Genomic DNA, 27,508 nt, shown 5'->3' with positions numbered 1-27,508 from the left:
ATCTATGTGACACAAATGCAAAGTCTGATTCATGAAGGTGACATTAAATTATGACAGACAAACAGCAGGGTACAAAAAAGATCACAAATGGCATGAATTTCTTTTCATTTGTAGTTCAGCATACATCACATTCAATTCTGTTGTCAATATCATCCTAATGGTAGCTTTACAAGTTCCAGGTGTGCCACGTCAGTTCCTCAGATGTTACAGAAACCTTTTCAAGAGCTTCTGCACTAGCCAACATTCAGAATCAGCATCTTCATAGTTACACTGTTACTGGCACACATCCTAATCACATGGCTTAAGCCTCAAACAGAGCGGAAACCGGGCTGCTGTCATTTTCACACTCTTCTATTTGGTCTGATTATCTCCTCTCGCGGCACTGTAGTTTCATGATTACATTGCACATCACTTCAACCCGAAAACATGTTTGAGAAACATGACAAAATATACAAATTTCACACTAATAGCTGTTATGTAGCGGAGGGCGGAAAGCAGTCACTTTGGCAGTGGATGACCAAAGAGTGAATGATTTTGATAGATCCCACTGTCAAGCCGTCCCTCCCACACAGGGACTGGTCTCTTGTTCATCCCCTGCTTTTCTTCTGAATACAGCCTTCGCTTGGAAGCAGAGGCTGAAGAGGATGATAGACAACCGATGCCTGATATTTAGTGGACAGAAAGCAGCAGGCCAAATCACGGCTTGCTCTACAGTTCCACCTGAGTAATATCCCACCGAAAAGAATGAGTCCAGCCAGCACACGCCCAGTCCCAACTCACTGCTGGACAACTCCTTCATTCATTCTGCATTGGTCCCTGAAGGCAGGTCACTGATGTTATTAAAAGGGTGTCAAGGGTGAAAGGGAGCTCATTAGTTGGGGTTCATCGCTCAAAACGCGGGCCACTGGTGGGTCTCGGGGTCACCAGCAGCTGAGGAGGCTCTTCGTGGTTTAACTTAACAAAGTCCGCTGGGGTATTTTCTGGGTTGTCGGGCTCACACGTTGGTCTCTACCCCCTGCAGGCGGTCCATCCTCTGCATGTTGCGCTCGATGGTGGCCTGGCACGTGATTGGTTCGGCGCACTCGGCGAGGAACCATCCTCTCTCGCCGTCGCGCAGTCGCTCGCCCTCGTACCAGCCTGAGAGAGGAGAGATTATATTGACACAGTGTTGAAAGATGGAATTATGTGTTGTGTTCCCTGGTGCTATTACGGTCTCTCTGCTTTTGATGCTCAATGCCGTCTGTTCTTCTCATCCCCCTAACACATGAAAGTCGGTTGCCATGGACACCGAAAGAGAAATGACCTTTGGCCTCTGTGTGCTTGCGTGTGTGTGTGTGTCTGTGTAAAACCGCATCTTCAAACGTTTACGTCTACAGAAGTTTAGGTAGACGGCCTTGAAAAGGATGAGTAGTGTATATAAATGTGAAAGAGCATGTCAACATGATGAAAGGATATGTATAAGGAGGCATAGAATAAGAGGTGCACAATTATAGGAATACAAAGGGTGTGGAAAATGTAGAAGGAGCTATAGAACAAGAGGGAGCGATACAGGCAGAGAGAGCTAACAACATACCATCTTCTACAGTCTGTGAGACCAGCACCACATCCGCCACCTGCAAGGACAGCTCATCTGGCTGCTTGGCTGTGTAAGTCCTGGTCACCTCCACCTGCATGGCATCTAGAACAACACACACACAAGTTCAAAAATCACTTCAAATTATTTTTGCATTGGCCTTATTTGAATATGTTGAATTAACGTGTGACTTTTTGTTCAGTAAAACAGATCTTGAGAGCAAACAGTTGGATCAAACCACCACAAGGTGGTGCAATAGGCTCAAATGAGAGGAGGTCAGGGAGCCTAGCAAGGGGAAGCGTGTGTGTGTGTGTGTGACTCACTGGTTCTGTCCTGGTTCTTCTTATCTTTGATGTTCTGGCCCAAGGCACTGATCCACCGAGCACGCTCATTCCTACAATAAACACACAACACATCAACATTTTCTATAATTTTCTAGCACTTAAACAGTTCTGAGCAGCTGAGAGTCTTCATTGACGTGACAGCTCCCACCCCATGTGTCCTCATTGGTCACTTCTTAATTTATTCACCTGCCTTTTTTCCTCTTCTGTTTGAAGGAGTCTAATTCTATTGATTTTGTTTAACAGCCATGGCAAATGCGAAGTCACGGCTGCTTTCGTGAACACACAAAAACACAAAGGACATTCACAATCGAAGAGGACCAAGCAACAACAAATAAAACACAGGATCGCATGCACACTAGGGGCAACAGTTGATCATCTACTGAGACGACTGGGTAGTTTTGTGGCCTTGCAAGTTTTCACTTCCCTCCCTCCTGCCTGTCCCGTCCGTGAGAGAACAGAGGTGTGTTTTCAGTCGGAGAGAACTGAGCAGAACAGGGACAAAGGCTGATTCTCAGGAGGGGACAGACCTGCTTTTGCTTTCTCTCTCTCTCTCTTGTTTGTGTGTGTGTGTGTGTGTGTGTGTGTGTGTGTGCATGCATGGCAGACAGAAAGAAAGAGTGGGTGGAGACGCGGGTCAGATTCCACGAAACTCTACCTCTCATTTCACCTGTTCACAGCTCACAGAGAGACTAGAAAGAACAAGAGAGGGAGAGAGAAAAGCGGGGTGGGAAAAGAAAGCTAAGGGAGAGAGGGGGTTACCATCTCAGTCTAATGCCCTCGGTGACTCAGCACCATTGGCCCGCGCCATGCAGATAGATAGGACATGCACCGAGGGGAAACTTCTCAACAAGGCCTAAATGGGACCTCAAAGAGACATGTTCCATGAGTCAGACCTCAATCACTGTGTTCCCATTGTACACATTCTCTTCTGGCCTGAATTGGGGCATATGAACCGTAAATGCTAGCTCACGTCATCCCTCAGCAACTAATTGGTTACAATATCACTATAAAATGATATAACCATCGGTGTGTTCCCGCAATGCAACACTAAGACTATATATAGCGTGACTTTTGGAATTGGATGATAAAAGTTTATAGTCTTGATTGACATTACAAAGGTCACCTGCCAAAGTAACGTGGGCCAGGTGCTTTGACTCCAGCACATCTTATAGTACATTTAGTAATGCTACTGCTATTTAGAATATATATTTTTTTTATGTTTATTTTTTTATGTTTATGTTATGTTTATGTTATTTTTTATATAATATTTTATGTTTCTGTCCACTCTACCACCGACTTTGGAAGGCAACCAACCATCATTTGGAGGTCCTATTCTATGCTAAACATTTGGCTGGGTAAAATAGTGAAGGTTACTGGTGAGTTTTGGGATACAACCACCACTGCGGTCGATAATATATCTCATTTCCTGTTCTTCCCCGCCCTTTTTACAGGCCCTAAACACAGTGTGGTAGCTGATAACACTGAAAAATCATGTGATCAATATGACTGCACACAAACTTACATAAAGGGAATGAGATTGAGGTGAACACATACATAAGTGTGAGAAATGATTTGCTTCGATGAACCTCATAAAGGCAATCATCATGTTAAACTAGGCCTGGCTACTTCTCTATATGGAATGTGCAAGTCCTACATCCGAGCTACTCTCATGTGGGAAAGGCAGCTGTTAGTCATTGCTCTTGACAGCTGGACACACATGCCGACAGATACATGTGCACGTTCAATACACACATACACACCATCATGACAGGTTGCATTCTCACGCTGAAACAGCTGAGATACTGTATGTATAAAACTGTGCACTAAATGTACACTCTTCCAATTCATTGAGTACACCACTGCTGGAACACACACAGCCACAAACAGGCACACACATGTGTGTGAGAGACACTTAATGGTTATCTGTGGAATGTGAGGCACATACCAAAAGGGGCTCAGGTAAAAAACAGCTCTCAAACAGTTTGTGTGTGTGTGTGTGTGTGTGTGTGTGTGTGTGTGTGTGTGTGTGTGTGTGTGTACATGCAGGCATGTGAATAGTGCATGTGCGCAAACAGCAGGTGTTTGCCCCCTTCCCCTCTAGATGAAAATGGGTCTGTGCAGGATCAGTCTATTCATGGTAGTGAACCTTTCTACCTTTAACCATTCATCCCTGAGAACAGGAAAAAGCCAAACATCATAACTCCATTGTCAAAGGTTCCCATTTCACCTCTGAAAAGAGGAGGCTTGGCCGCACTGTAAAACCTCTTTCACACAGCCAGCGAAAGAGTGATGACAGCCACTTTCTATCTCTCCCTCCTCTGCCAACTTAAAATCACTACCAGACCACTGTTATTCATCTCGTTTCAGTGTTATCTCTCCCCCTGCTGACCTTTTCTGTTCTCTCCTGTCTATTTGTTTGCCCTCAACCAAGTTCCCTTCTTTCCACTTAACCGCAGGTCAGAACGGTATTCCGGTACAATTCCCACTACAGGGACAAAAACACTACATCTCTCTGCCCTAAGCAGACTAGCCAGGGAAACTCCCAGACAGAGGGAACGATTCCCATCAGCCAGTTTCTCCATCACATAAACGAAAGCAGACACAGTATGAAACTCCACAACAATGCCAAAGTGTGCAATAGAAGTACACACTCCCTCCTCCGGTTATGTAACCAGTGCTGCTTTGTATTATGGCCGTGTATCTGACTAAGAGTTGTTTTGCTGCAGACCTCTGTGGCTGCTCTGTTCCCCTAATAGAGAAGCGCTATTCACTGACTCACTGGACAGGACACAACATCAGGGTCACGAAGAAGGCACACTCACACTCACACCAAACAGAGGATGCACAGAACTGGAAGAGGACACAGACATATACACAGAAAGAGGAAAATCAAAAACAATGCCAGAGAGACTGTCTGAGACCGAGCACACAGGCCTCCTTGTGCCATCTCCAATCCAGCTGTCCGTCTGAATTCCTCACTTATTATGTCACTGCTGTGGTCAATGCCAAACGAGCGGCCTGGGGTAGTTCTACATCCAAGACCACACACACTCCTCTGCGATCCTGCCACTACCCTCACTGACACACAGACACAGGTAGGCCGTCAGCTCAAGTCGGCAGGTAGAGGAACGACAGGAGCTGAAGGCACAACCATAAACAGAGACTAACAAACAGAAGTCAATCTCTAAAATTTCACATCTGAACCCCAAATGCTGCCACTTCAGCAGCACTTCATTTCTCCACCTGTATGGCAACTTCTGATTGAGCCTCAATACCCTTGAACCATGCTTTACTCCTCCGCTCTACTTCATTACCTCTGATAGATGACCGGACCGGGCTGGCTAATGCAATGCCACTTCCACGTGTCATGTTAGGTTAGATCACTAATTTGGGATGAATGGATGGAGGAAGTGGAAGTTATTCTGTAGTCATCAAAAAGAAAGACCGTACATTGGCTACTGTCTTAGCAGATGAGACACGGGACTGTGATGAAGGGCCGGGGAGGGGGGGGAATGGGGCGGGGGTGGGGGGCGGGGCGAGTCATGGGAACTAGACCGTTCAACAATGGGCCGCTGCTAGGCAACCACTGTAACAATGCCTAGCAACCACTGTAACAATGGACGGTCGCCAGGGGCTCCTCTCCCCAGCCCATTCAGTACTACAGTGAGTGGAGTACTGCACCCGCACACACACACACACACACACACACAAATCATCTCAGCCGGGGGCCCCAAACCCAAGCTTTCAAAGGAGTCTAGGGGCTTTCCAGAGCAACACACACACACTAGACAGCGGGGGCAGTTAGAGGAGACCCCCGCATGTGTACGAGGGCAGAATCTAAGGCTCAGCGGGGAGCGCATTTGAGTCAGGTCAATCAGGCTGGCTCCTACATGCTGCAGGCCCAGGACAGTCACACTTAACACTATTACCTCTCTCTCTTTGTCAAGCATTCCACTCAGCAACAACCTGGCCGGCTAATATCAGTGGTGCGGATTGCTGTTCAATAAGAAGACTAGTTCTAATTTTCAATAGTGTTCTACAGGACACGGACACAGAATTGTTCCTTCCAAAGTTGAGTGTCTCTTGGCTATTTCAAACTAGAAAAAAGATGAGAAACATTCAAAGGCAGAGTTTTGCACAGGGCAGCTCCTGTAAAGAGAATAGTGAGGGAGGTTCGCAGACTGCAGAGGAATGAGGAGGAACAGGCCCTGTGCGTATGAAAACACTCCTTAACAAACCCTTGAACCACAGCAAATAATTACAGTGAAAGCTGAGTGTGTGTGTGTGCGCGCGCATTCGTGGAAGTGCGTGCACATGACCGAGAGGGTTACAATCCCGGTTCATTTACAAACGCTAAATAGAACAAACACACCCCGTATGAAGCCCAATATATGACAGATCCCTTTGTTTATGTGGGTTATATAATCTATCTAAACAGCCTTGTTTCTCAGTCCATTTGCTGTACAAAGAGAGATGGAATGGATGGCTACCAACGCAGCCAAAGGCCTGAATTTCAAGGAAGTTAAAAACAAGCTGATTATACAGTATTTCTAGGTCAGATGTGTGAGTAATCATTTACGCTGCACACCCACTACAAAAGTTTCGGCACAAACCGAGATTTTAAACAGAGAGAGTTGTTTTCCCTGGGGAGATCATTGTGTTTGAAGATGCCGACTCAACAATAAGCAATTATCTGGTCAAAAAAACAATTATCTGGTGCAACAGTGCAATGGTAGAATAAGCTTCAGTTCCAAGATCACCTACAAAACAACCAATAGTAAAGGTCAGAGCCATAATACCTTAAGAACAGATGTAACAAAATATTCCTGTGACCTATAATGGTCAAGAAAGAGAATTGCTACTAAGATGCCTAAGAGAAAAAGATAAAGAGATTAAAGAGATTTTTCTTTACTTCAAGTTAAAAGCATATTAGAGCGAATAGAGGAGAAAGATAAGGGAGTGGGGATCTGATTCAGGGGGAAGAGGAGGACATGAACTGTTTTCTGAAGAGATGAGTTTTCAGCCTTTGACAAAAGATGTGGAGTGACTCTACTGTCCTGATGGGACTGGGAAGGACAGCAGTGACAGACACACACACACACACACACACACACACACACACACACACACACACAGATGCACTTGACTGGCAGCCAACACACTAAACCTACAATCTCCCATACCTCACTATATGGGCATAAAGCCATGTGGATTTCCATATTGTTGTCAGGACAAAAAGAGGTTGAAAAGAATGTAGAGACAGACATGCAGTGGTAACAATGTGTTATGAAGATAAAGAGAGAAGACAGACTGAGAGGTAGAAAGCAATACAGCAGAAGATAAAGAGAGTGTTCACCCTTCAACTATCAGTGGATCTGATTTTAAATCTGTACATGAACTTATGTGAAACAACAAAAAAAAAAGGCGCAGTTAAGAGGATCAAAGGTCGCAGAATGAAGCACTCACATCAACTCCGCCCCCAGGATCATGGGCACCTTTTCACCGGAGTGGTTGCTACGGAAACGCAGTCGGAAGAGATGGTTGGCGCCGGCCTGCCGTGAGCTCAGCATGCTGGCGGTGGTTCTGACTGGAGACAGGTTGAGATCCTCGGGCTGGCAAGGCCCCACCCAGATCTGGTCCCGCAGGGCATAGTCTATTACTGTATAGCTGTCCTCACTGAGGGAGGGAGGGAGGGAGGGAGGGAGGGAGGGAGAGAGAGAGAGAGAGAGAGAGAGAGACAGAGAGAGGGAGGGAAAGAAAAATAAGATTTAATTTCATGTATTCAAGCTAAAATCATGGCATAAAACATTAAAACTGCTTCTGCTTCTAATTTACTGGCACTCACCCAAGTCAAATCAAGACAGATTTATATGTAAATGAGCGACAGTGCTGGAGCAGCAAGTAGGCTTGTGGCTGGAAGGTTGGGATAGTGAATGAGAAACACTCTCCCCTCCTTAAACAACTATCATCGAGGTGCCCTTGAACAAGCTACTTAACCCCCAACTGCTCTAGTGGAGCTACTTAATAGTCAACAGTAGTCGACAGCAGTGTGGTTGTACTGAACAGCTCCCAGGGGCAAATGTGTGGAACTATATGAAGGAGAAGCAGCAGGGTTCGAGGTCTCTAAAGGGAGGGGAGGGCGGTGCATCAGCAGTTGATGCACGCATCACAACACCATTCAGACACATACTAAGAAAAATATTTCTCCTACATGGCAATGCAATACACATACTGTATATACACACACACACACACGTAAAACACATGAATATTGCTGCACATCTGCATCAATTAGGTAAAGATACAGACTGAATATCACCTCGACTACATGGCAACGGTACAAACTCACATCCGATGTCTGACAGTCAAATGGACTCGCTATAAAAATTTGCTCAAAACACTGTATGCCCCCGCCAGTCAAGGCAGTTAGTCACAGACGAACACACACAAATCAGTCCAGCACATCTAATTCCAAAACAAAACTGAGACTGGATTTACCTTCTAGGAGGAGAGAGATTGGACCGCTGTGTTCCTTTTGGAGTTAGATTTTATCTTGCTGTAAAATTAATCACTGAGTACAAGTTGCATTTGAAATCAATAACAGAATGGTTACTGCTTATTATTTTTATGAACCTCCCCCTCTCCCACATCCACCAAATTTAAACTTTTATTGCTTTCAGGGGAGCTGCGGTCTCTTTTCCCCCTGGCACTTCTGCAATTCAAACCCTGAGAAGCAGAGCGAAGCTGAAAAAGACCATGTGCTTAATCAAGTTTCCCTGGATTAATAAAGGTTAAGAACAAAAAAAAAAGAATTGAGGCTAAATTCAGTAGAGAGGACCGTAGAAAGAATAGGAAAATGGGTCCTCCTAATGACGTTTTGTCTCAGCTTCTATGGCAGCCAAGAGTCCAAACACTGAACTGTCTACAGATCACATGCTGCCCTCTGGACTCTTAACACATGCCTACATTTCCCATGAAGCACCTGGACCTAATCATGACCCTGTGTCCAACAGTACTCGCTGTTAGTTGGAGACATCTGGAACTCATTGTGAAGCATGGGACCTCTCTCCCACGGGACCTCTAATGCCACACTGTACCAGGAGGGAGTGTATATGTTTTCATAGTGGTTCACATCACAGGAGCTGAACTCCAGCTCACCTGTGTTTCATCATCCAGGAGTCTGGATCAGCAGCCAGGCCACGAGGCTATTGGACAGGGAACTAGCTTCTTATAAGCCAGCATGTGGACATCACACATGCATGCTACACACACACACACATATGAGCAGGACGAAAGGTAGCAGAAACAAGTAGGCTAGTAGTGAACTCTCTCTCTCTCTCTCTCTCTCCCTCTCTCTCACACACACACACACTTTGGACTCTGGGGTCTCTTGTCATGACTGGTTAGAGAATCTGGTCACGGTTGGGAGGTTCTCAACAGGGCTCGACTGTTACCCATCAGCCCCCACTGTCCACCAATCAATCAAGTCAAAGCCCGCTGCCCGCAACCAATCAGACTTCTTGGAGGAGTAGGAAGAAAGTACAGGGAGAGATAAATCAGATAAAAGTAGAGGGAGTGGAAAGGAAAAGGAGAGTGGCCTGGAAGAGATATAGACAGGAGAGCAAAGCAAGAATAAATTGGAAGAACAAGATCGAAGACAGACTCTTTACACTGAAGCTGCATCTCAACTGTAACCACATGCTGCTCTCTGCAGCAGACTAAGCAGGCTGTCTGACCTGATGCTAAACCTCTGCTACATCACAGCCCTACTTTCTCAGCTTATTTTCAATCAGCTCTACTGTTATAAAATACTCCTACTGTCTCTTCTGATTTTAAGTCAGAAGCTTACATGGGACACGAGAGCTGTGGGAAGAGTCATCAAGTTTAGACCGTTTCTGCACTGGAGTCCTTGACATAAACTTGAAGTTCATGTGTTCTTACCACAAACGTGTCTGGGCCTGTGTTTCAACGACAGAGTGTCGGATGAGTTTTGGGGTACTCAGCGTTTTGGTCTAAAACAGCCCTAACGCACAGCTCCTGACAGCCCTGTGGGCTAAAACGTCTGGAATGCCATTTACACTACACTGTGGAATGGGATGGGTGGGGATTCTACATGTTTGTGGGGTTTGCTTGTGTGTGGGAGGTGGGTAGTTGGGTGTCTGCATTATCACTAAATAGAGGAATGAAGGTAGGAAAACGTTTGGGTGGTAACAGAGGAGAAACGTGCAAGAGAGGCATGAAAAATAGCAAGAATAGGGCAAAGGCCTTCTCACCAGCTACTTCCACAGAAAACACACACAAACCTTGCTGGAGTGAGAACTACGCAGCTGTCAGAGATAGCGCAGGCATCCAGCACACATCATCACAACTGTACCAGCTTCCAGCTACTGTACAACCAGTTATACAACACACAAGCGCACACAAATATTCAGATACTGTCCACAGAGAGAGGATATTGAGATAGAAGTCCAGTCAAGCATGCAGACAGGCATGCACAGTTGCGAGCACGCCCACACACACATACGCGCACAAACACACACACCATTAGAGCACAATGTCCTGGTGCAAAGTGGGAGTGTTGAGACTGTGGCCTAGTCAAACAAACAGAAAGAGAAAAAAAAACACAACCTAGAACAGAGCGTGTTGGGATGACACACACTCACATAATTGAGAAGCACACACACAAAAGAGGATAGACAAAAACCAATGGAGTTACAAATGCCAAAAAAAGATGGCAGAGGATAGAAAGAGAAAAACACAGAGAGTGAGAGAGATGGAAAGCTCAACCTCAACAATAACACTGGTTAGATGATGCCCAGCATCACAGAGGAAAAAGGGTGGAAGTAAAGATGGGAGGGAAGCCAGCTGGTGTGGACTCAGTGTTATGTAAGTGTTCCTCTGAGCCAACGCTAACTGAGCGTAGCCTGGTTTGACAGGACACTAACCTAGCAGGACCTAGTCTAGAGGAACACAGCATAACACTAGTGCTGAGACGATTAGTTGATTAATCGATGAGTCGATCGACGGAAAATCAAGATCGACAGAAAATCAATTGATTATAATTACGGTAATCGATTCATCATTTTAGTCATTTATCAAGTAAAAGTGCCAAACATTTACTGATTTCAGCTTCACAAATTTTAAGACATCACTTTGGGCTCTGGTAACTTGTGATGGGCATTTGTTGTTATTTTTGACATGTTATAGACTAAATAATCTAAATGATAGATTAATGAATAATGAAAATAGTCATTAGTTGCAGCCCTAGATAACACAAATGTTGTGGTTTCTTTCTCCTGGATATATGGCCAAATATACATAAATATTCTAGGGACACAGGAATATCAGTTCCCTCTACTGTGTGGGCACTGTGCCTTTGACCTTTGCTCTCCTCACTACTGGCTGATTGTAATTCTAGAAATTTAAGCTTATGAAAAATGAGACAAGAAGTATCTGAAAGGATTCAAGCACACAACTTGCTTTTGATAGCAAGGTGCGTCTCCCCCAAGTTATAATGGGAAAGAGCGATTATGCCATTATGTCTAGTTCTGTGACCTGGCCTTGCCTGGCCAGCCTCCTGTGTTTTTGTTTTGGTTCCTGCAGATGGAGTGCAGTAGAGTAGCGTGCCACAGCAGGGCTCCCGTGCCTCCGCAGAACAAACCAATATTATAACAGCTTCTCTCACTCATAGTCACACACACATACACACACATATACACACACACACATATACACACACTCTGATTCCGGAGCACTCCCTTTCCCAAATCCCTCTTCCAAACACAGGCCTGACACCACACACTGCTGGAGTCTGCCGTCCCAGATCGGATTCCCAGAAAAATATCTTATGGAATGTTTTTATGATTCTTTGGAATTCTGAGTAGCGAGTGGCGGGACAATCAGTTCCAGACACAGAGGGAAATGGAGGGGAAAGGATTTTTTCTAGCAAAAATAGACACACTTGTGCGCGCACACACCCACACAAACACACACGCAAATGAAAACCACATCATTTCAAGGAAGTCCTCTTTATGGCTTGCTTCTCCATGTTGCCCGAAACTAGAGGAAACAGGGGGGGAAACAAACTTTCTGACAGGTTGACAATGAGCAGCTCCACTAGCCCCAAAAGAGTCACGGCACACGCACATGTTCCAATCTCTACTACATACAGAAAAACGGTACAGACTGATGAGGCTAAGCTACAGCAGGTTCAGGTAGTATAATTATTAGGTAACCTGCACCTGTTCAGCATAATATACACCTGTGAAGGAGGGTACAGTGTTGAAGATTAGTCCGATAGCACAATGCATCTGCTCTATTCCCTCTCATTTTTCAAAAATCTTTCTCTCCTCTTTACCCTGTTGATAATGACTTCAATGCCATAATAGTCATGTGCTTTGTGTTAGTCTTGTCATTTCACATTTCAGTTGTTTTGCTTTCCTTTCAGCATGGATACCCTAGAATAGCCTTTTTAACCACTCTAAACAAACAACCAAACAGGCTCATGTCCCAGGACAAGTCAAAACATGAGGATAAAGGAGATAATGTCACACACCCTGTGCTTAGGGTCTTGGCCATATGCGGTTCACACGCTTGCACACAATAGAAACCAAGGGCTTACGGTTACACTTTCACCTTCAACATGTCGGAACAGGTGAGTTATGAGCAAAGCCTGCATGTCAAGGCCACACTCAAACCAGCTAAATCAAACACACACAGAGACACAGAAGAACGCCACACAGGCGTTCACACACACACACACATACACATGCCGGAGTCGACAGAGTCGACCCTGTCCGACAGTCTGCTGTGATGTCAGTTAGGCTAGCGGTGAATGTTGTGAGAGAGACCCACCTCTTCTTCCTGGTGACGATGAGGACGTCATTGAAGAGGAAGAAATAGACCTGTTGCCGTGACGTCCGCTTAAGGAAGATGCCATTTTCCTCCACGAAGGCCGTCAGTTCTCCTCTCTTCACCATCCACCGGGAAGACGAGACAAGGGGGAAAGGCTGGAGGGGTGGACAGAGGGAGAGGGAAAAAAGAGAGGGCAAAAGAGGATGAGATGAACAGGAAAAGAAAAAAAAATACTAACAAAATGATAACGTATTTAAAGAGAAAAAGCTGTGTTTCTGTCAGGAAACACTATAAATCACACTCTTTTGGTTCGGCTTTCATCTGCAGTTAAGCTGTGTGTGCGTGTGTGTCTGTGTGTGTGTGTCTGTGTGCATGCGTGTCAACAGCTGGTTATGCAGACTGAGAGTATGTTCACTAGACATCTGTGAATCCCAAATGTGCCAACAGTTATTTCCCACACTCCTTCCACACACACTTGGGCTTGCTAAGCTCTGTGTGCATGTGTGTGTAGGGACTCGCCAAGTGACTGACCGTGGCGTCTACGTCTTACTGCATGTGTGTGTGTGTGTGTGTGTGTGTCTGTGCATGGCTGCGGGAACAGACTCTTGAGCCCATGCTTCACATACTTGTCATACACACTTGTCAGCTTGTTCATGACAATTGTTAACAAGAATGAGTGTGTGTTCCAAAGAGAATCCATGGGAAAGATCTTGTGAATATCGCGGTGTATGTGCTAGCTAAATCTCCTTCGATGTGTGAGTGTAAGCACTTATTTAAAATTGAGAGAGTGAGAAAAAGAAAGAGAAACTTCAGAGGAGTATGTCACCAGCATTGTGTTGTATTGCGTTTATTGGCTGTGATGTATTTTACCCAGCATGCATACCTTGATCTTGAACTCCAGCTGAGAGTTGATGGTGTACATCATCTCTGTTCTCTCCATGGTGCGAGCTCCTTCATTACACTTCCTCACCACCTGGACACACACACACACACACACACAGATTGTTAAAGGCAACTTTCCTGACTCTGCTTTTTTCCTTATACATTTTCCGTGCATGTTTAACTTCTAATACACAGGGGAATTATACAAAAACAGACATAATACAAAAACATGTTACACTGATACATTGTGAAGGATAAAGTGAAGAAGGAGAATAAATCAATGTATAGTTTACTTTTCAAGAATATTAAACTACGTCTTGCTGTTAGGGGTCAATTTGCTCAAATCTATCAAGGGGATGAAGGGCAGGAAGATTTTACTTATTTCTACTACTAAAACGACTGCACCTTTAATATATAATATCAAATAGGACACAATTGCTTCACCCCCTTCAAATCACCCCTCGGTCATGTTTTGCTTAGTATTTCAGGCCTTGTCTTAGTCTCCTAAGGCTCTACAAGAACATGTAGAGCCATGATTTATGTAAAGATAGATATGAAAGTGATACCAAAATCTGAATATCTAAAAAAGATAAAAGCCAGAATGAGGGTGTGTGTGTGTAACAGGACATCCCTAGTTGACTCCTTGCACCCACTAACCTTGCTGACTGCTTGTAAAGCCCTCTTACACTCCTCGTATTGAGCGGAGTCTTTAGGGGTCTTCTGACAAATTGTCTGCAAGAGAGGGAAAGATGGCACGTGTGTCAGGTACACCGATTCTTTAACCTTTAACAGACAACCACTTACACACATTCATGCACCGACAAATTCAGCAATTCATTGAACCCATGCAGGCATCAACTCAAGGCACACTGAGCTCCGTCAAAAGCCTGATGAAATATTGAAGCCTGAGTAAAGCGATGGGAACCGGAGAATACAACCCAAACTTTCTCAGGATCCAAATGCCTCCGAGCGCACAAGCTTAAACCCCAGAGTCCCCGGGGAGACACTGACGGAGGATGGGAGCGAGGGGGATGAAAGCAGACAGAGAGGAAGAGAGGGAGGCACAGTAGGGATAGGAGGTTGCAGCGCCAAGGGGAGTGAAAAAAAAAAAAAAAAAAAGAGTGTTAAAAGGCGGAAGGAGGAACAGATCCAAGTTAAAGCAGTTTGGAAAATGGAGGAATGAAGGAAGGTCAACCAAAATTTTTTGAGGTCGGAGGAATTGAAAGAACACATGATATGTTGATGAGTTGCGTGTGTGTGCGTGTGTGGCCCGGTTATAGGAAAAGGAGAATGAAGGATTCAATGCAGAAAGAAAAAAACTGGTATCAGATATCGGATAGGGAGAATGAGGAGGAAAGAGAGGGGAAGTATGAGTAAACAAATCCAAATTATTACATAAGAGTCAAAGTCTACTCATTCTAAAGCTCAGGCCGTGTCATGACTGCACTCACGTCCATGAGCAGCGGCAGGCGGGTGATTCTCTGCATAGGCAGGATGAGGAAGGAGATCATGGGGAGGTTCCTGCAGTCTGGGTGGCCTTCTATCCTGGTCAGCACCTCCTTAAACACTGGACTCTTCGACCTGTGGGGGAGGAGGGGGGGAGATTCGGGAAAGAGGCGGGAAAGAGGAGAAATTGAAGATAGAGAGAAGGAAGAAGGAACGAGAGAGGGAGAGGGAGAGGGAGAGGGAGAGTGAGTTCCCTGGTTCAAAGTACCAGAACAGGCATGCTGGATCTGAGCCATCATGATACGATAAGGGTGTACGTGTGTGTGTGCGTGCGTGTGTGTGCGTGTGTGTGTGTTAAAGCTGAATTCATCTAAAAAAAAATTCAAATCGCAATAAGAACTTCTGCAATTTCCAAATCGCAGAGGCTGCAGTTAATTGCTTAAGAGAGAGGGGCGTTTTTTTTTTTAGAGCTCTGGGTAATCTTTGGTCCATGAATCAAGTACAATATTGGTAAACACCTTCCATCATACTCAAACATAAATCCTGCACACTGACATCTATTTATTTTTTTTATTTTTTTTACAAAATTTAGAAAAATATAGACTTGAGATAAGAAAAACTTGAGATGATATGAATCACAGTTTATACTGCAATTGCAATATTCTGTCAAATAATCGCAATTCGATTTTTCTGTCTTTCAGCCCTAGTGTGTGTGTGTGTGTGTGTGTGTGTGTGTGTGTGTGTGTGTGTGTGTGTGTGTGTGTGTGTGTACAATGCATGTGTGTTTTCTCACTCACACTAGCCTCTGCAGGGTTCTCTGCTGGTAGACCTCATTGGAGCAGTATGTGATATAGGGATCAAAGTTGGACTGGGCGTGCTTGTAGACAATGTCGCTGATGTCATCGATCACGATGTTCTGCTGGTGTCTGTCCTCCAGCTCCTTAAAGAACCTAGAGAGAGGCACAGGTGGTGAACGAATTAGGGTTAGTATGCCAGGGAATACATGGCAGAAGATTGAGTCAGAAACACCAAACTGTTGAAGTCATCCCACACTGGGGAAAATATAGGATACACTGACAAACACAAAGTCAGGAAGTGTCTCCAACACCTTTCTTCTAACCCCACTGTAAGATCACAAAAGAGGAACTCCTCCTCCGCCTCCTAAAATAGACAGCGCTCACCATTAACACATAACACAAAGGCTTTCCTCTTCCTGAGCATGGCCAGATGGCTGCTTTAACGGCACGCCATATGACCGACTTCAAGCGAGTTAGTGTGTGTGTGTGTGTGTGTGTGTGTGATCCAAGGTGACAAACAGGAAGTGGTCACACAGACACAGGAAGCTGACCTTGACCAGTTAGACCTAGTTTCAGCTCATCTGCCAAGCCACCTGTAGTGACCCAACACCCTTCCACACACACACTATCCCAACACCCTTCCACACACACACACAGCCTGTGTTTCTACTACAATGCTAAAATTATAACACACTTCTTGTGACCATGTAGCCTTGTGCGCATGCCTGACCCCATGCCCTTTGAACTGTGCCCTTACTAATGATGGCACACAGAAAACACACACACACACACACACACACACACACACAATGTCCTGCCCTCCAGCCCCTATCCTGAAGGTGCATGCAGACCTTTGACAGGTCAAGGGTGCTCAAGTTCAGGCCGCACTCCCTCCTGGGGAAACACTCACTGACCCCAATAACAGCATGCTGTCAAGAGGGATGAGGGTGGGGGTGTAAAACAGGGTGATGGGACAAAGCAGGGAGGAGAGGGAATGCCCAGATCGAGGCTGCTGAACAAAGAAATGTCATTGGGAGGCAAAGAATCATAAAGGAAAGGCACATAGTGAGGAAGACGAAGCACATCAGCCCTCAGGAAAGCCTCCTCTCCTCTCTCTGACTTTCTGTCTCGCAGTTCTAAAATGTGTTATGATAATAAATGAGGTATGTCAAACCCTGCGGCTGCTTGAGAAACACGATCAGAAAAACACCTGCGTATAAAATGTTTAACAGCCCTCCCACCCAACAAACACCCCCCCCCACCCCACCCCACCCCACCCCACCCCACCCCACCTCCCACACACACAGACTAGGCCACAGGAGCCTGCGGGCGGAGTGTTTGTTTCTGTCGTTTTGTTTGTCTGAGAGGCTAGATTCAAATCCTGACTATCTGATACAAGTAAAACATCTTGCAGAACCAGTGCTACAGGCTACTGTATATTCTCTTATTTGCAATTCTAGGTTTTTTAGGTGGGCAGGGTTCAGTATCACATAAACATGTGGCCAGCGACACAACACGGCTACAACACGCCTGAACATACAAGTTAAGCTAATAGGGTAGAAGAGTTCACACACAAACCCACATGCATGCAAATAGGGCATAAGTGGATATGCAAATACTGTCCATGTCAATCCACACCAGCCCAATGCACTTCAGAAGGAGTCATATTTGTAGAGGCTTTCTTGCCTCGGTGATGATGGCTAAGTCATATATACATAGATCCACATAAACAAGAGGAGAAGACAGGTATAGGCATTTCTCTCTCCCTCTCTCAAACACATGCACACCTTCATATAAGGGCCTTAACTCTTTGCCATTGTGAACAGTGACTTCATAGAAGGACCTAAGGCCGTTATCACAATGGACACTGACCTAATAGAAGTACCTTAACTCTTTGCCATAGTGAACAGTGACTTTATAGAAGAACCTGAGGCAGTTATCATAATGAATACTGACCTCATAGAAGGACCTGAGACTGTTGCCATAGTGAACAGTGACTTCATAGAGCGACATGAGGCCATTATCATAATGGATACTGACCTCATAGAAGTACCTGAAATCTTTGCCATAGCGAACAGTGACTTCATAGAAGGGCCTGAGGCAGTTATAATGAATACTGACCTCATAGAAGAAACTGAGACTGTTGCCATAGTGAACAGTGTCTTCATAGAGGGACATGAGGCCATTTTCATAATGGATACTGACCTCATAGAAGGACCTGAGACTGTTGCCCTAGTGAACAGTGACTTCATAGAAGGGCCTGAGACAGAACATATGGGGTCAGAACATTTCCTGTCAATCCCTATTCGTACAAAGGCAGCCCGTTCCAAGACATTAATCGCTGAGGCGGCTCTTCTCGATTTTCATGGCCTCTTATGCATGAGTGTTTCCATGAGTTTATAAGATCCTTGGAAGTTAATGGCTAACTGGTTAAACTAAATGAGCCAAAGTCAATAAACAGTCTGCAGACATACACTATAAATCATGATGGACAGATAAACACAGAGGGCTCATCCAGGCCAATTCTGACTCTTGCATTTACATACATCATACATGCACTCACCCATAAACACAGGCACAAAACAGACACATCCAACCTGCCTTTGAACTCTCTCATGCAGCAAGGAATGTTTGTGTTAATATTGCAACCATGAATAAGCTCAAATATGATGTATGTGTTCTTTTCTCCTTTGATGTTTCCCTCCATTTGCCCCTCGCTTCTTCTCTGGCCCTGCTTTGCGTCTATCAGCATGTGCAGTCTTCAAGACGAACCGTGGCTTCACATACAACCAGAAAATAGCACTGTACTGCCTACCCACAATCCCTCACACTGAAAACAACTCTGAGTGAAGGGAGAACGTCAGGCTTAAAGAATGGTATCACTATAAAGAGTGTTTACACACAAACCTCCCTTGGAATGCGTGAGGTCTACCAACTTTAAGTAGCCTACAGTTAAATCAGAAATTATCCAGCTCATTAGCACAAAACCATAAATCCCAAACACTGACATACAGATAGAGAACATGTAGGAACAGCCAAAAAAAACACAACACCACATTTTAGCAGTCATCACTGCAGCTAACATCAGCACAGCATGCCAAAATAAGACCCATAAACATATACACAGAGGGCGCCAGCCATGAAGATACATACTGTATATTCAAGTGTACACATCTCACAATAGTTCTGCCCAAGCAAATCTACAGGCATGTCAATGCACACACACACACACACACACACACATATACATACTTTTTGCTAGCCTCACAGACATCGGCGATGTTTGAGAAGAGGTGGTGGTGCTCAGTCTTGGTCATGGCCTCACTGAGCTCTGCAGAGTTCTTAAACATGCGGATCAGGATCTCCAGACTGTGGAGATAGGAGTGTTCTGAAGAGATCACCTCAAAGATGGCCTAGCGGAGGGAAGAGAGAGAAAGAAAGAGAGAGAGATGAAAAAGGGAAAGGAAACTCAAAAGGCTGGTCCATCCTGAACATGCTTGACATGCCTATATGCTACATTCATGTCTCTGGCATGCTGTTGAGCAATGGCATGCGCCTCTACGCATTTTTATCAATCTGTGGTTGCTTTTATTCATCAATTACGTCATTCTCCTTAATATGTTGAGGATCCAGATACTTATTTGTTATGTATAGAGCATCTGGCCTTCTCCTCCCTTTTAGATGCATTTGCTTTACAGATTTATTTGGCTACAGTGCATGTTTCCTGTTCTTCCACTTTAATGGTTTTGTTTATTGGTCTGGTGGAGTTTACAGCAACCAAATGGACAGCCATACTCCACTAATGCCTTGTAACTTTTCACTGTGTCTGTGTCTGTGTATGTGTGTGTGTCTGTAGCCCCAAATTAGATTATTCTCATAAATGCCAGAGCACTCTGGCCCAAATGAAAAGTAAAATATGATTCCTACCTCTTGCCTCTTGCGTTCCTCCTGACTCAGTTTGTCAGACAGGCCACTTTTCTTTACCTAAACAGAAAACACAGTTTGTAATGAAAGTTTCAGTAAAATGGTTAAAACAAAATATAGAAAGAAGAAACATTTCAAAAGGCATCTAAATACCAGGTCACAATTGTCTGATTACTCTTCAGTACATTGAGGTGAGAGCCCTAAGAGGTTTCCTAAGGCCAATGGCCCTTTGCATTTACAGACATGCTGGCTACTGTGTGTGTGTGTGTGTGTGTGTGTGTGTGTGTGTGTGTGTGTGTGTGTGTGTCTTTCTTGTCTCCCAACGCTAACAAAGGAGCACTTTGCATACCAAACTGAATAAAGCCCGAACGACGCTGCTTTAGAAATGGGGAGGGGAAAGATCTTCAAGAGAGATGGGATTTGAGTGTAGACATGAGAAATCCTATGGGGGATTTGTGGATAGAACATCTTTTATACACGATAATATATAATATATGTTAAATGGACAGCTCTTGTTTCTGTTTCGCGTGTCTAGTTTGGCCGAAAGCATATGGTTTACATGAGAGTGAATGTGCGTGTTGGTATGTGGCTGGTTTGATTTTGTCCAGAGAAATATTTGAATAAGGTTGAATAAAAGAGTGAAGGTAAGGTGGTGCATGGTTCCCTCTCTCTCTCCCTGGAATAAAACCACACGTCCATCTCATGTTTCACCCAATGCTTTACCAGGTCACACGCAATGCACTCACACACAAAAACACACACACTTTGGCCTCTTCTTTCATAGCCATTCTAGGACCATTCAGAGTTTTTAGCACCACAGTTCCAAACAAATCTATTATTATTAGCCCACATTTTTTCTTCTTTGCACCCTACCGCATACCTTGACAAAACCCCATCTGCCCCTTGACAAAACCACCCTTGCTCTATTCCCTCTAATCCTCCGTTCCTCTATGCAGGCAACATCCCGAGAGCCCGAGCCGTCTTTCCTCACTTCCACTTGCTGCTCATCCTGTCTTCTATGTTATTAAGGCACAAGGAAGTGATACCGCTCCTCTAGGATTCTCCCTGCTCTCTAGTTTCTGCCCTGCAGCCCTCGGCAAATACTGAGAACAAACAGACCTGCAGCAGACTAAACATCTCTTGTGGTTTCGTTCCATTGCTTTCACACATGCACCCTCTCTATTGTTTCTTGCTCACTTGCCCTTGTGCCAAACCTCTAATTTCCTATAAGCCTATAGCAAAGTAGGCTATCACTGTAAGGCTGTATAAGTTTTTAGTGTCCTAGCAACCATCTGCTGGGCTGCCCATTCCTGCCAACTGTACTTCAGCCTGCTTTGCAGTTTCACTGGGTGTAACTGAGACAGAATCAATGAGGTATCGTTATCATCAAATAGCAGATAAGGTCCCTTTGGCAAAAGCTTGAAGCCATGTGTCCTTGCAAATCACAGAACACAAAACTGACGCTAGTTTAACAGAATTTCAGGCAACTCTAGCATTCTGCCGCTCCAGGACAGCTACATCGCCTCCTGAACATACAGGTCAGCATTATTCCAATAACACATTTCTGGGACATGGCATGTCATCAAAACCTAGTCAACAAAAAGTGCCTCAGGGAAGGGACGGGAAGGGAGGGACTAGGTGTGAGGAGACTGGTTTGAAAGGCAGGAAAGAGATGATGACACCTTGTATATCTGGTTCTCCGCTTCACTTGAATTTCTATCTACTTTACTAGGAATAAGCTTATTTCCTGTCAGACCAGGAACATAAATCTTTCATGTGGGCAGTTCCTATGAAATCAGAAAGAGAGGAAGAATCTCAGTGTTACATCATGTACCGTCTGGCCAAGCACAGTCACACTAAAAGATCCACAGCTGTAGAGCAGCTGTAATGGACGAGAGAGCCGACTTTGCCCAGTGGTCACAACATCTGCTTCTGCCCAATCCTCCTCCTTCGCCTTTGTGTCTCGCTGACACACACAAACAGATACAGGGGAACAAAAAGGGACTGGAGCCATTTACTGAATGTTCTCCAGTTTCAATCCAATTTCCCTTCATTTATTACATTTATTTGAGCCTGTGTGCATATCATTCTCTATCTCTCTGCCCTGCAATTTTAGAATCAAACCTCATTGTCTCCGTCTCTCCCGTCTCTCCTCCCTCACTTTCCCTCCTCAACAGTTCCAGATAAGGGTGAACAAACAGAAGGGAATGCCTAAGTAGAAAACTAAATCAGCCCATTCTCTTCCTCTATATCCCTCTAACCCTTCATTCCAAGCCTAAACTATATTATGCAATGTAGAGCCACCAGTGTGCTCTCTAGAGGCAACATTTTACGCATATTTCCACTCTGACGAATCTCCAGAGTTTGCCAACACACTGGCATTGTGCCCAGCAGTGCAAGACTTCCTGTAGGTCTGGCTGACTGTCCTGTCCATCTTCCCACCCCAGTCCTGGATCAAATCCTCCTGTACTCCCAACGGGAAACATAGCGAGATGCAGAGAGAGACAGACAGAGAGGGAGGATGGGTATGGACTGTTGCCAAACCGGATAGGACAGCATTCTTTAGAGCACTGGCATTCCAACCCCCCACAACCACAGCACTATGTGTTTATGTTTGTCTGTGTACTGGATGTACAGAGAGAGAGAGATATAGGGAGAGGAGTGGAAGTTACCATCTGTATGAGTGTGTGTGTGTGTGTGTGTGTGTGTGTGTGTGTGTTATGTCTGACCACACTGAGCTGGCTCCAGGTGATGCGTATCGGCCTGTACTGCACCACGATACGGTTATCAGGTTTGGGCTCCCTGGACTCTGCATCCTCATCCGAGTCATTGTGTAAGGCTTTCTCCTGGTAATTCTGATACAGCTCTTCCTCTGAAAAAAACACACACACACACACACACACACACACACAGAGTCAGACACAGTTTTATGACAGAAAAAAACAGCACAACAGGAACATACAGTGTTTGAGAGTGAGAGATCACAATGGCCGTAAGGAATAACAGATAGGGACATATCTTCTCTGTCTGTTTATGTCAGGACAGGAAGTGTACAAAGAATGAGATGAAAGAAAAGTGTGGTAAAAACAAAACAGAAGGCTGTAAAGGTGTTTCTCACCTTCACTGTCAAACGTCTTCTGACTGGTCAGTCCTTTCTTCTTATCAGGACTCTGAAAGAGAAACAATGTAATCACTTGAACTACTTCCGAGGGACCACGCCATTCATAAGCACACACACGCGTGCACGTGCTTAAAATGACATGGGGCAGTGTACCTCTGTCACCTGCCCATGACCCTTGCCCATTCTAGTGACCTCTTCCAATGACCCCTGTCTAATTACAGAGCCATTGTGTATGTGTGTGTGTGTGCACGTGGTGTAGCATTACTTCATGTCTCCCAACAGCAGCATTCATTGTCTCCTTGTAAGGCCAAGTCTTAATGGCTGCTGCGGCTAAGTTTGTTCCACAGAACTCTCTGCCTGTGTTGTAAGTTTACATCATGGACTTTATCATGGACCCCCAAATAGTGAAAAGCAAGGCAAAGGAACCTCTGAAAAGCACAATCAAAACTAAATCTGATGCATTATTATTATTGAGTTGTGAAATTTGAATCTGGGTACAGCAACAATTCAAGATCCTGAGTTTACAAATATTTACATTGCTGATGCTTTCACATTGAATGTCGAGTTCAGCAACAGGCAGCCGTTAGGAAATTGCTTTTCAGATGAGAAATATGCTCTAATTGGTTTCATTTTTGACTTCACTTCTGTAAAGCACGTTGTGTAAAGCATGTATATTACTATATTATATTCTCTGTGTGACACGGCAAGTGTACCAACCTTGTTCTTCCCAGGCTTGGCTGTCCCAGTGCTGGTAGGCTTGGCTGTCCCAGGGCTGGCAGGCTTGGCTGTCCCAGAACTGGCAGGTTTGGCAGAGCCAGGACTGGTAGTCTTGGCTGTCCCAGGGCTGGTAGGGTTGACAGTCCCAGGACTGGCAGATTTGGCAGAGCCGGGGCTGGCTGGGCTGGCTGGGGGTGCTGGTTTATCCCCGTCTTCCTGTAGTCCTTTGAGGAAAGGCTGGGACAGCCGATGGGCCTTGGGGTCTAGAGATGGGACCTCTAGGTCTACCCCGCTCACCACCGCCCTCCTATAGGACGTACTCCTCAGGCCCCTTCGCAGAGTCCCTGGGCTCTCACTCTCCCCATCCGCCCCCTCACCGTGTCCCCCATAACCTCCTGTAGAAAAGAAGGCTCCTGTCTCCACCATGCTGAGGGCTTTCAAGGATCGCTTTGAGTTGTCCAACCCCAGCAGCCCTCCAAAACCTTGGCTTTGCGGCCCAGCGGGAGGTGCCTTGCTCTGCCGACTGTCGCACGCTAGGCCCTTGGGAATGAGTTGCTGGGTGCCCATCTTCAGGGCAGCCGGGCTGTGGGTGCTAAGGACGATGGAGGGAGAGATGGATGGGGAGAGAGAAGGAGAGGGTGAGGTGGAGGTGGAGGAGGAGGAGGAGGAAGAGGCATGCCTGGCTTCCTGGGTGGAGGCAGGCGAGGATGAGGACTGTCTTTGGACCGCCTGCCCTCTGTCTGCTGGGGACGAGGAGCGTGGGGTGGGGGGGTCCGAGGAGGTGAGGGAGGAGAGGGAGGGGATGCTCGAGGTGGAGCTGTGGGAGGGGGTAGGGGTACGCCGGGCAGGGGGAGAGGGGCTGGGGGCAGAGGGATGGAGTGAAGGAGGGGAGGGAGGGTGCTGGAGGGTGTGGTAATAGCTGTTGTTATTAGGGGTGTGGGGAGACGGGACAGGAGAGGAGTGTTCGGGGGGAACAGCGTCAGGCAGGGACGAGCTCGTTCCAAAAGCTATCTGGTCCCTCTGGGAGCTCAGAGTGAACGGACTGGACATGCGTTTCTGCGGGTCCCGGAGACGCTTATCGGGCCACATTGTGACTCCGTTAGCTTTCCCTCTCTCATAGCCTCCATTGCTCACCCTGTTGTCCAGTGAAGCCGATTTGCTATCGTCTGACTTGAACTTGGGCAATGAGAAGCGTCCGTTAGAGAGGTGTCCGATGCTGATGCTGCGAACCACCCGGGTCTTCCTGGTGGGTTTGTTTAAAATGTGTTTCAACACCACTGTGTTCCTGCCTGTGGGTGTGGCCACCAGTCTCTCAGCAGGCTGGCTCAAGGTAAAGGAACACTTGTCCTCCACAGGGAAGTCCGTCGTCGCGACCCCGTCTATTTGGTAACTGAGGGGTCGGGGTTTGGGCTTGCTGGCGTCCCGGGGGCCATTACAGTTGTCTGTGCGGCGTTTCCACAGCGGGTGGATGTTATTGTTGGATAGATCCACATCGTTACCGACGTCCATGGTCCTGATGTGTCTGCGTCCTATTTTCTGTATCTCAGTCTCACGGCACAGAAGAACCCTGTCCAAACCTACAGGTCACAGTGCAAACATTGCAGCCCTGTAGAGAACTGATCTGACCCCTGGAGGTAAACAAAGAGAGGAACATCAATCAGAATCAAAGCCAGAGGGAGCGCTTAGTGCAGTGTCCAAATTCCCAAAGTTTACTCATTAACAGAGATTTAGTATGAGGACAGACGCTCAGCAAGACAACTTAGGAAACACTTAAAATATTATAGAAAAAGTTGTTTAAAGGACTCCAAACAAAGGAAGCCAAGCCACTGAAGTGATAATCCTTTTGTATTTGTTCAGTGTGCTGCAATGCCCTATTTACAAGCACAAACTCAACATAACTGACAAAATATTATTTGTTAGGAAAAACCAACTTAATATTCCTAAAGGGAGTTAAAGTGTGTCTGTGATGATCATTAGTGAGTTTATTGTGACCTAGTATTATTTTAATCTCCTATAATATCACTATGATATTCCCATACGAGTTTATAATTTTGCTTAAAAAAATTATTGCTTTTTCTAAAGTGTATTATAGTATTGCAATAGTTATTTTCGATAGGGAAAACGCAGTAAATCGTTTCTGATACAACTGAAATCGTGGGAAATCGTTTCTTAAATAGGCTAATTGTCTCTGAAGTGGGTACAACTTACCTCTAATCAATCGATGCGTTGTTGCCCGCTGTAGTCATGATTGTACCTGTGCTGTGGGAAAACAATCTTCTTTTACCGAAAACAAAAGTTAGGTAGCCTAGTTTGAAATCCAGTATGGTAATAACACAAAAGAAAGTCGGAGAAAAACAAAGTTACAGCAACAGAACACGGCGTTCGACTACTGGAAATGCGTGTGTGTTGTTTGAGCGCTACTGAGCTGAGCTGCTGCTGTCTGTCTGTCTGTCTGCTGAGGAGTTATCTGTTGGGAAGGAGGTGGGAGGGGAGCGGGAATACCAAACCAGAGTGGGAAGCAACGCTCCCAAGTTCATGTTACTCCACTCACTTCAGTAGAATCTGAGGCAGTGTTTACGAAAGTGGGGTCCAGGGCCCGGGGGATCCCCACGAAAATGAAAGATAGTTCAGTTTCACTTTTACTGTCATTTCATTCACTAAAAGTTAGTGAAATGAGAGAATAGGCTACACAAGAATGACTATTGTAATCATAGTTTTCACTTTCCCCATCCACACAAACTTTAGCAATAAAAATCTCCCCAGATGGCTTTCCCAAGGACAAAATATTGTCAAATGGGAGTCCGTGTTGCACAATGTGGATCTGTTTGGGGTCAGTTGTCATGGAAAACATTGGGAACTCTTTTGTCTAAGGGTCCGGGCAGATAGAGAATGAGTCAAAGATTAAAATGTGTTTACAAGTGTTGACATACAATTGCACAAATGATTTGTAGGCTTGAAATGTTTGCTATGAAAGTGATTGAGCTATTGATGTTCCGCGCCACCGTGTGTTCTGTGGCGCAATTGCAATACACAACAATGATAAAAGGCAAATAGACCAAATAAACCAATAAAAGCGTACTGACCATTACACAATATTCCCATAGGATTTATAGTGTGTCTGTGGTACTCAATACTGACTTTATAATGACCTCATTGTACTATATATATATATATATATATATGGTATTATAATATTCCTATAATATCCCTATACTGAAATAGCTTTGCAGTGACATATAGTAGCCTATGCTTCTAAAATGTGTTATAGGATTACTATAGCCTTGTTATTTTTACATAAGGGGTGGATCTTGATTTTATAGATTTTAATTCCAATCTGTGTTGTGCAATTTTTGGCTGCAGATGAATTCATGGAATATCACTGCAGAAAAAACAAAACTATTTTCTAATTACATTCACATAAATAACAACCCTCCCTCCAGTTTCTAAAGACTCAGTTTAACCACCCACACGAATACTCCTGCGGTTTTGCCTACAATTGCCATGAGTTTCTTCAGTAACTGAGCGGTGTATAAACTGCGACCCATGCTGCATGGATAGTGCGCCACTGTGTGGCCCTGGTGCGCCAGTAGTTCACCTATTTGACCGCTAAGGGGCGCCATCGCCAAGTCTAACGCGTCACCCTAGACATGCCAATGATACCATTACTACCATGCAGGATAATACTCTTACTATACTTTTTCTGCTAAAATAGATAGAAAAACACATAAGAGACTGCATGAAGTAAACAATCATATTAGTACAAATTAGATATTTGGTATAAGTTAGGTATAAATTATTCTTGGTACACTGGTCACAACTGGTCAATCACTACACTTCCCTCTATGGCTGC

At 45.1% G+C, this 27,508-nt stretch overlaps 1 protein-coding gene across 1 annotated transcript; it reads right to left on the bottom strand.

Annotated features, from left to right (window-relative positions):
* Positions 1 to 93: 93 nt before the first annotated feature.
* On the bottom strand, positions 94 to 26,068 carry LOC139933731 (rho guanine nucleotide exchange factor 26-like). Its single transcript, XM_071927921.2, has 15 exons — positions 25,867 to 26,068; positions 23,659 to 25,286; positions 22,939 to 22,990; positions 22,550 to 22,692; positions 19,824 to 19,880; positions 19,149 to 19,309; positions 15,897 to 16,049; positions 15,105 to 15,234; positions 14,311 to 14,385; positions 13,655 to 13,744; positions 12,772 to 12,926; positions 7,384 to 7,593; positions 1,897 to 1,967; positions 1,574 to 1,678; positions 94 to 1,137 (listed from the first exon to the last, which is right to left on the bottom strand). The coding sequence occupies exons 2-15, from the start codon at positions 25,165 to 25,167 to the stop codon at positions 995 to 997; spliced, it is 3,054 nt and encodes a 1,017-aa protein (XP_071784022.1). The 5' UTR covers positions 25,168 to 25,286; positions 25,867 to 26,068; the 3' UTR covers positions 94 to 994.
* Between the last annotated feature and the right edge of the window lie 1,440 nt (positions 26,069 to 27,508).

Source organism: Centroberyx gerrardi, chromosome 6 (assembly GCF_048128805.1).
Source record: "Centroberyx gerrardi isolate f3 chromosome 6, fCenGer3.hap1.cur.20231027, whole genome shotgun sequence".
NCBI lineage: Eukaryota > Metazoa > Chordata > Actinopteri > Beryciformes > Berycidae > Centroberyx > Centroberyx gerrardi.
This window is presented reverse-complemented; position numbering and strand designations above follow the sequence as displayed.

Bases quoted from the DNA above. Each gene is read 5' to 3' on its own strand.
- LOC139933731 (XM_071927921.2), bottom strand. From the start codon at position 25,167: ATGGACGTCGGTAACGATGTGGATCTATCCAACAATAACATCCACCCG. The intron at 13,745-14,310 runs GTTAGTGGGTGC...GTGTGTGTCCAG, and splicing joins CTTTACAAGCAGTCAGCAAG to GTGGTGAGGAAGTGTAATGA. The intron at 1,968-7,383 runs GTGAGTGCTTCA...TGTTTATTGTAG, and splicing joins ATCCTGGGGGCGGAGTTGAT to GAATGAGCGTGCTCGGTGGA.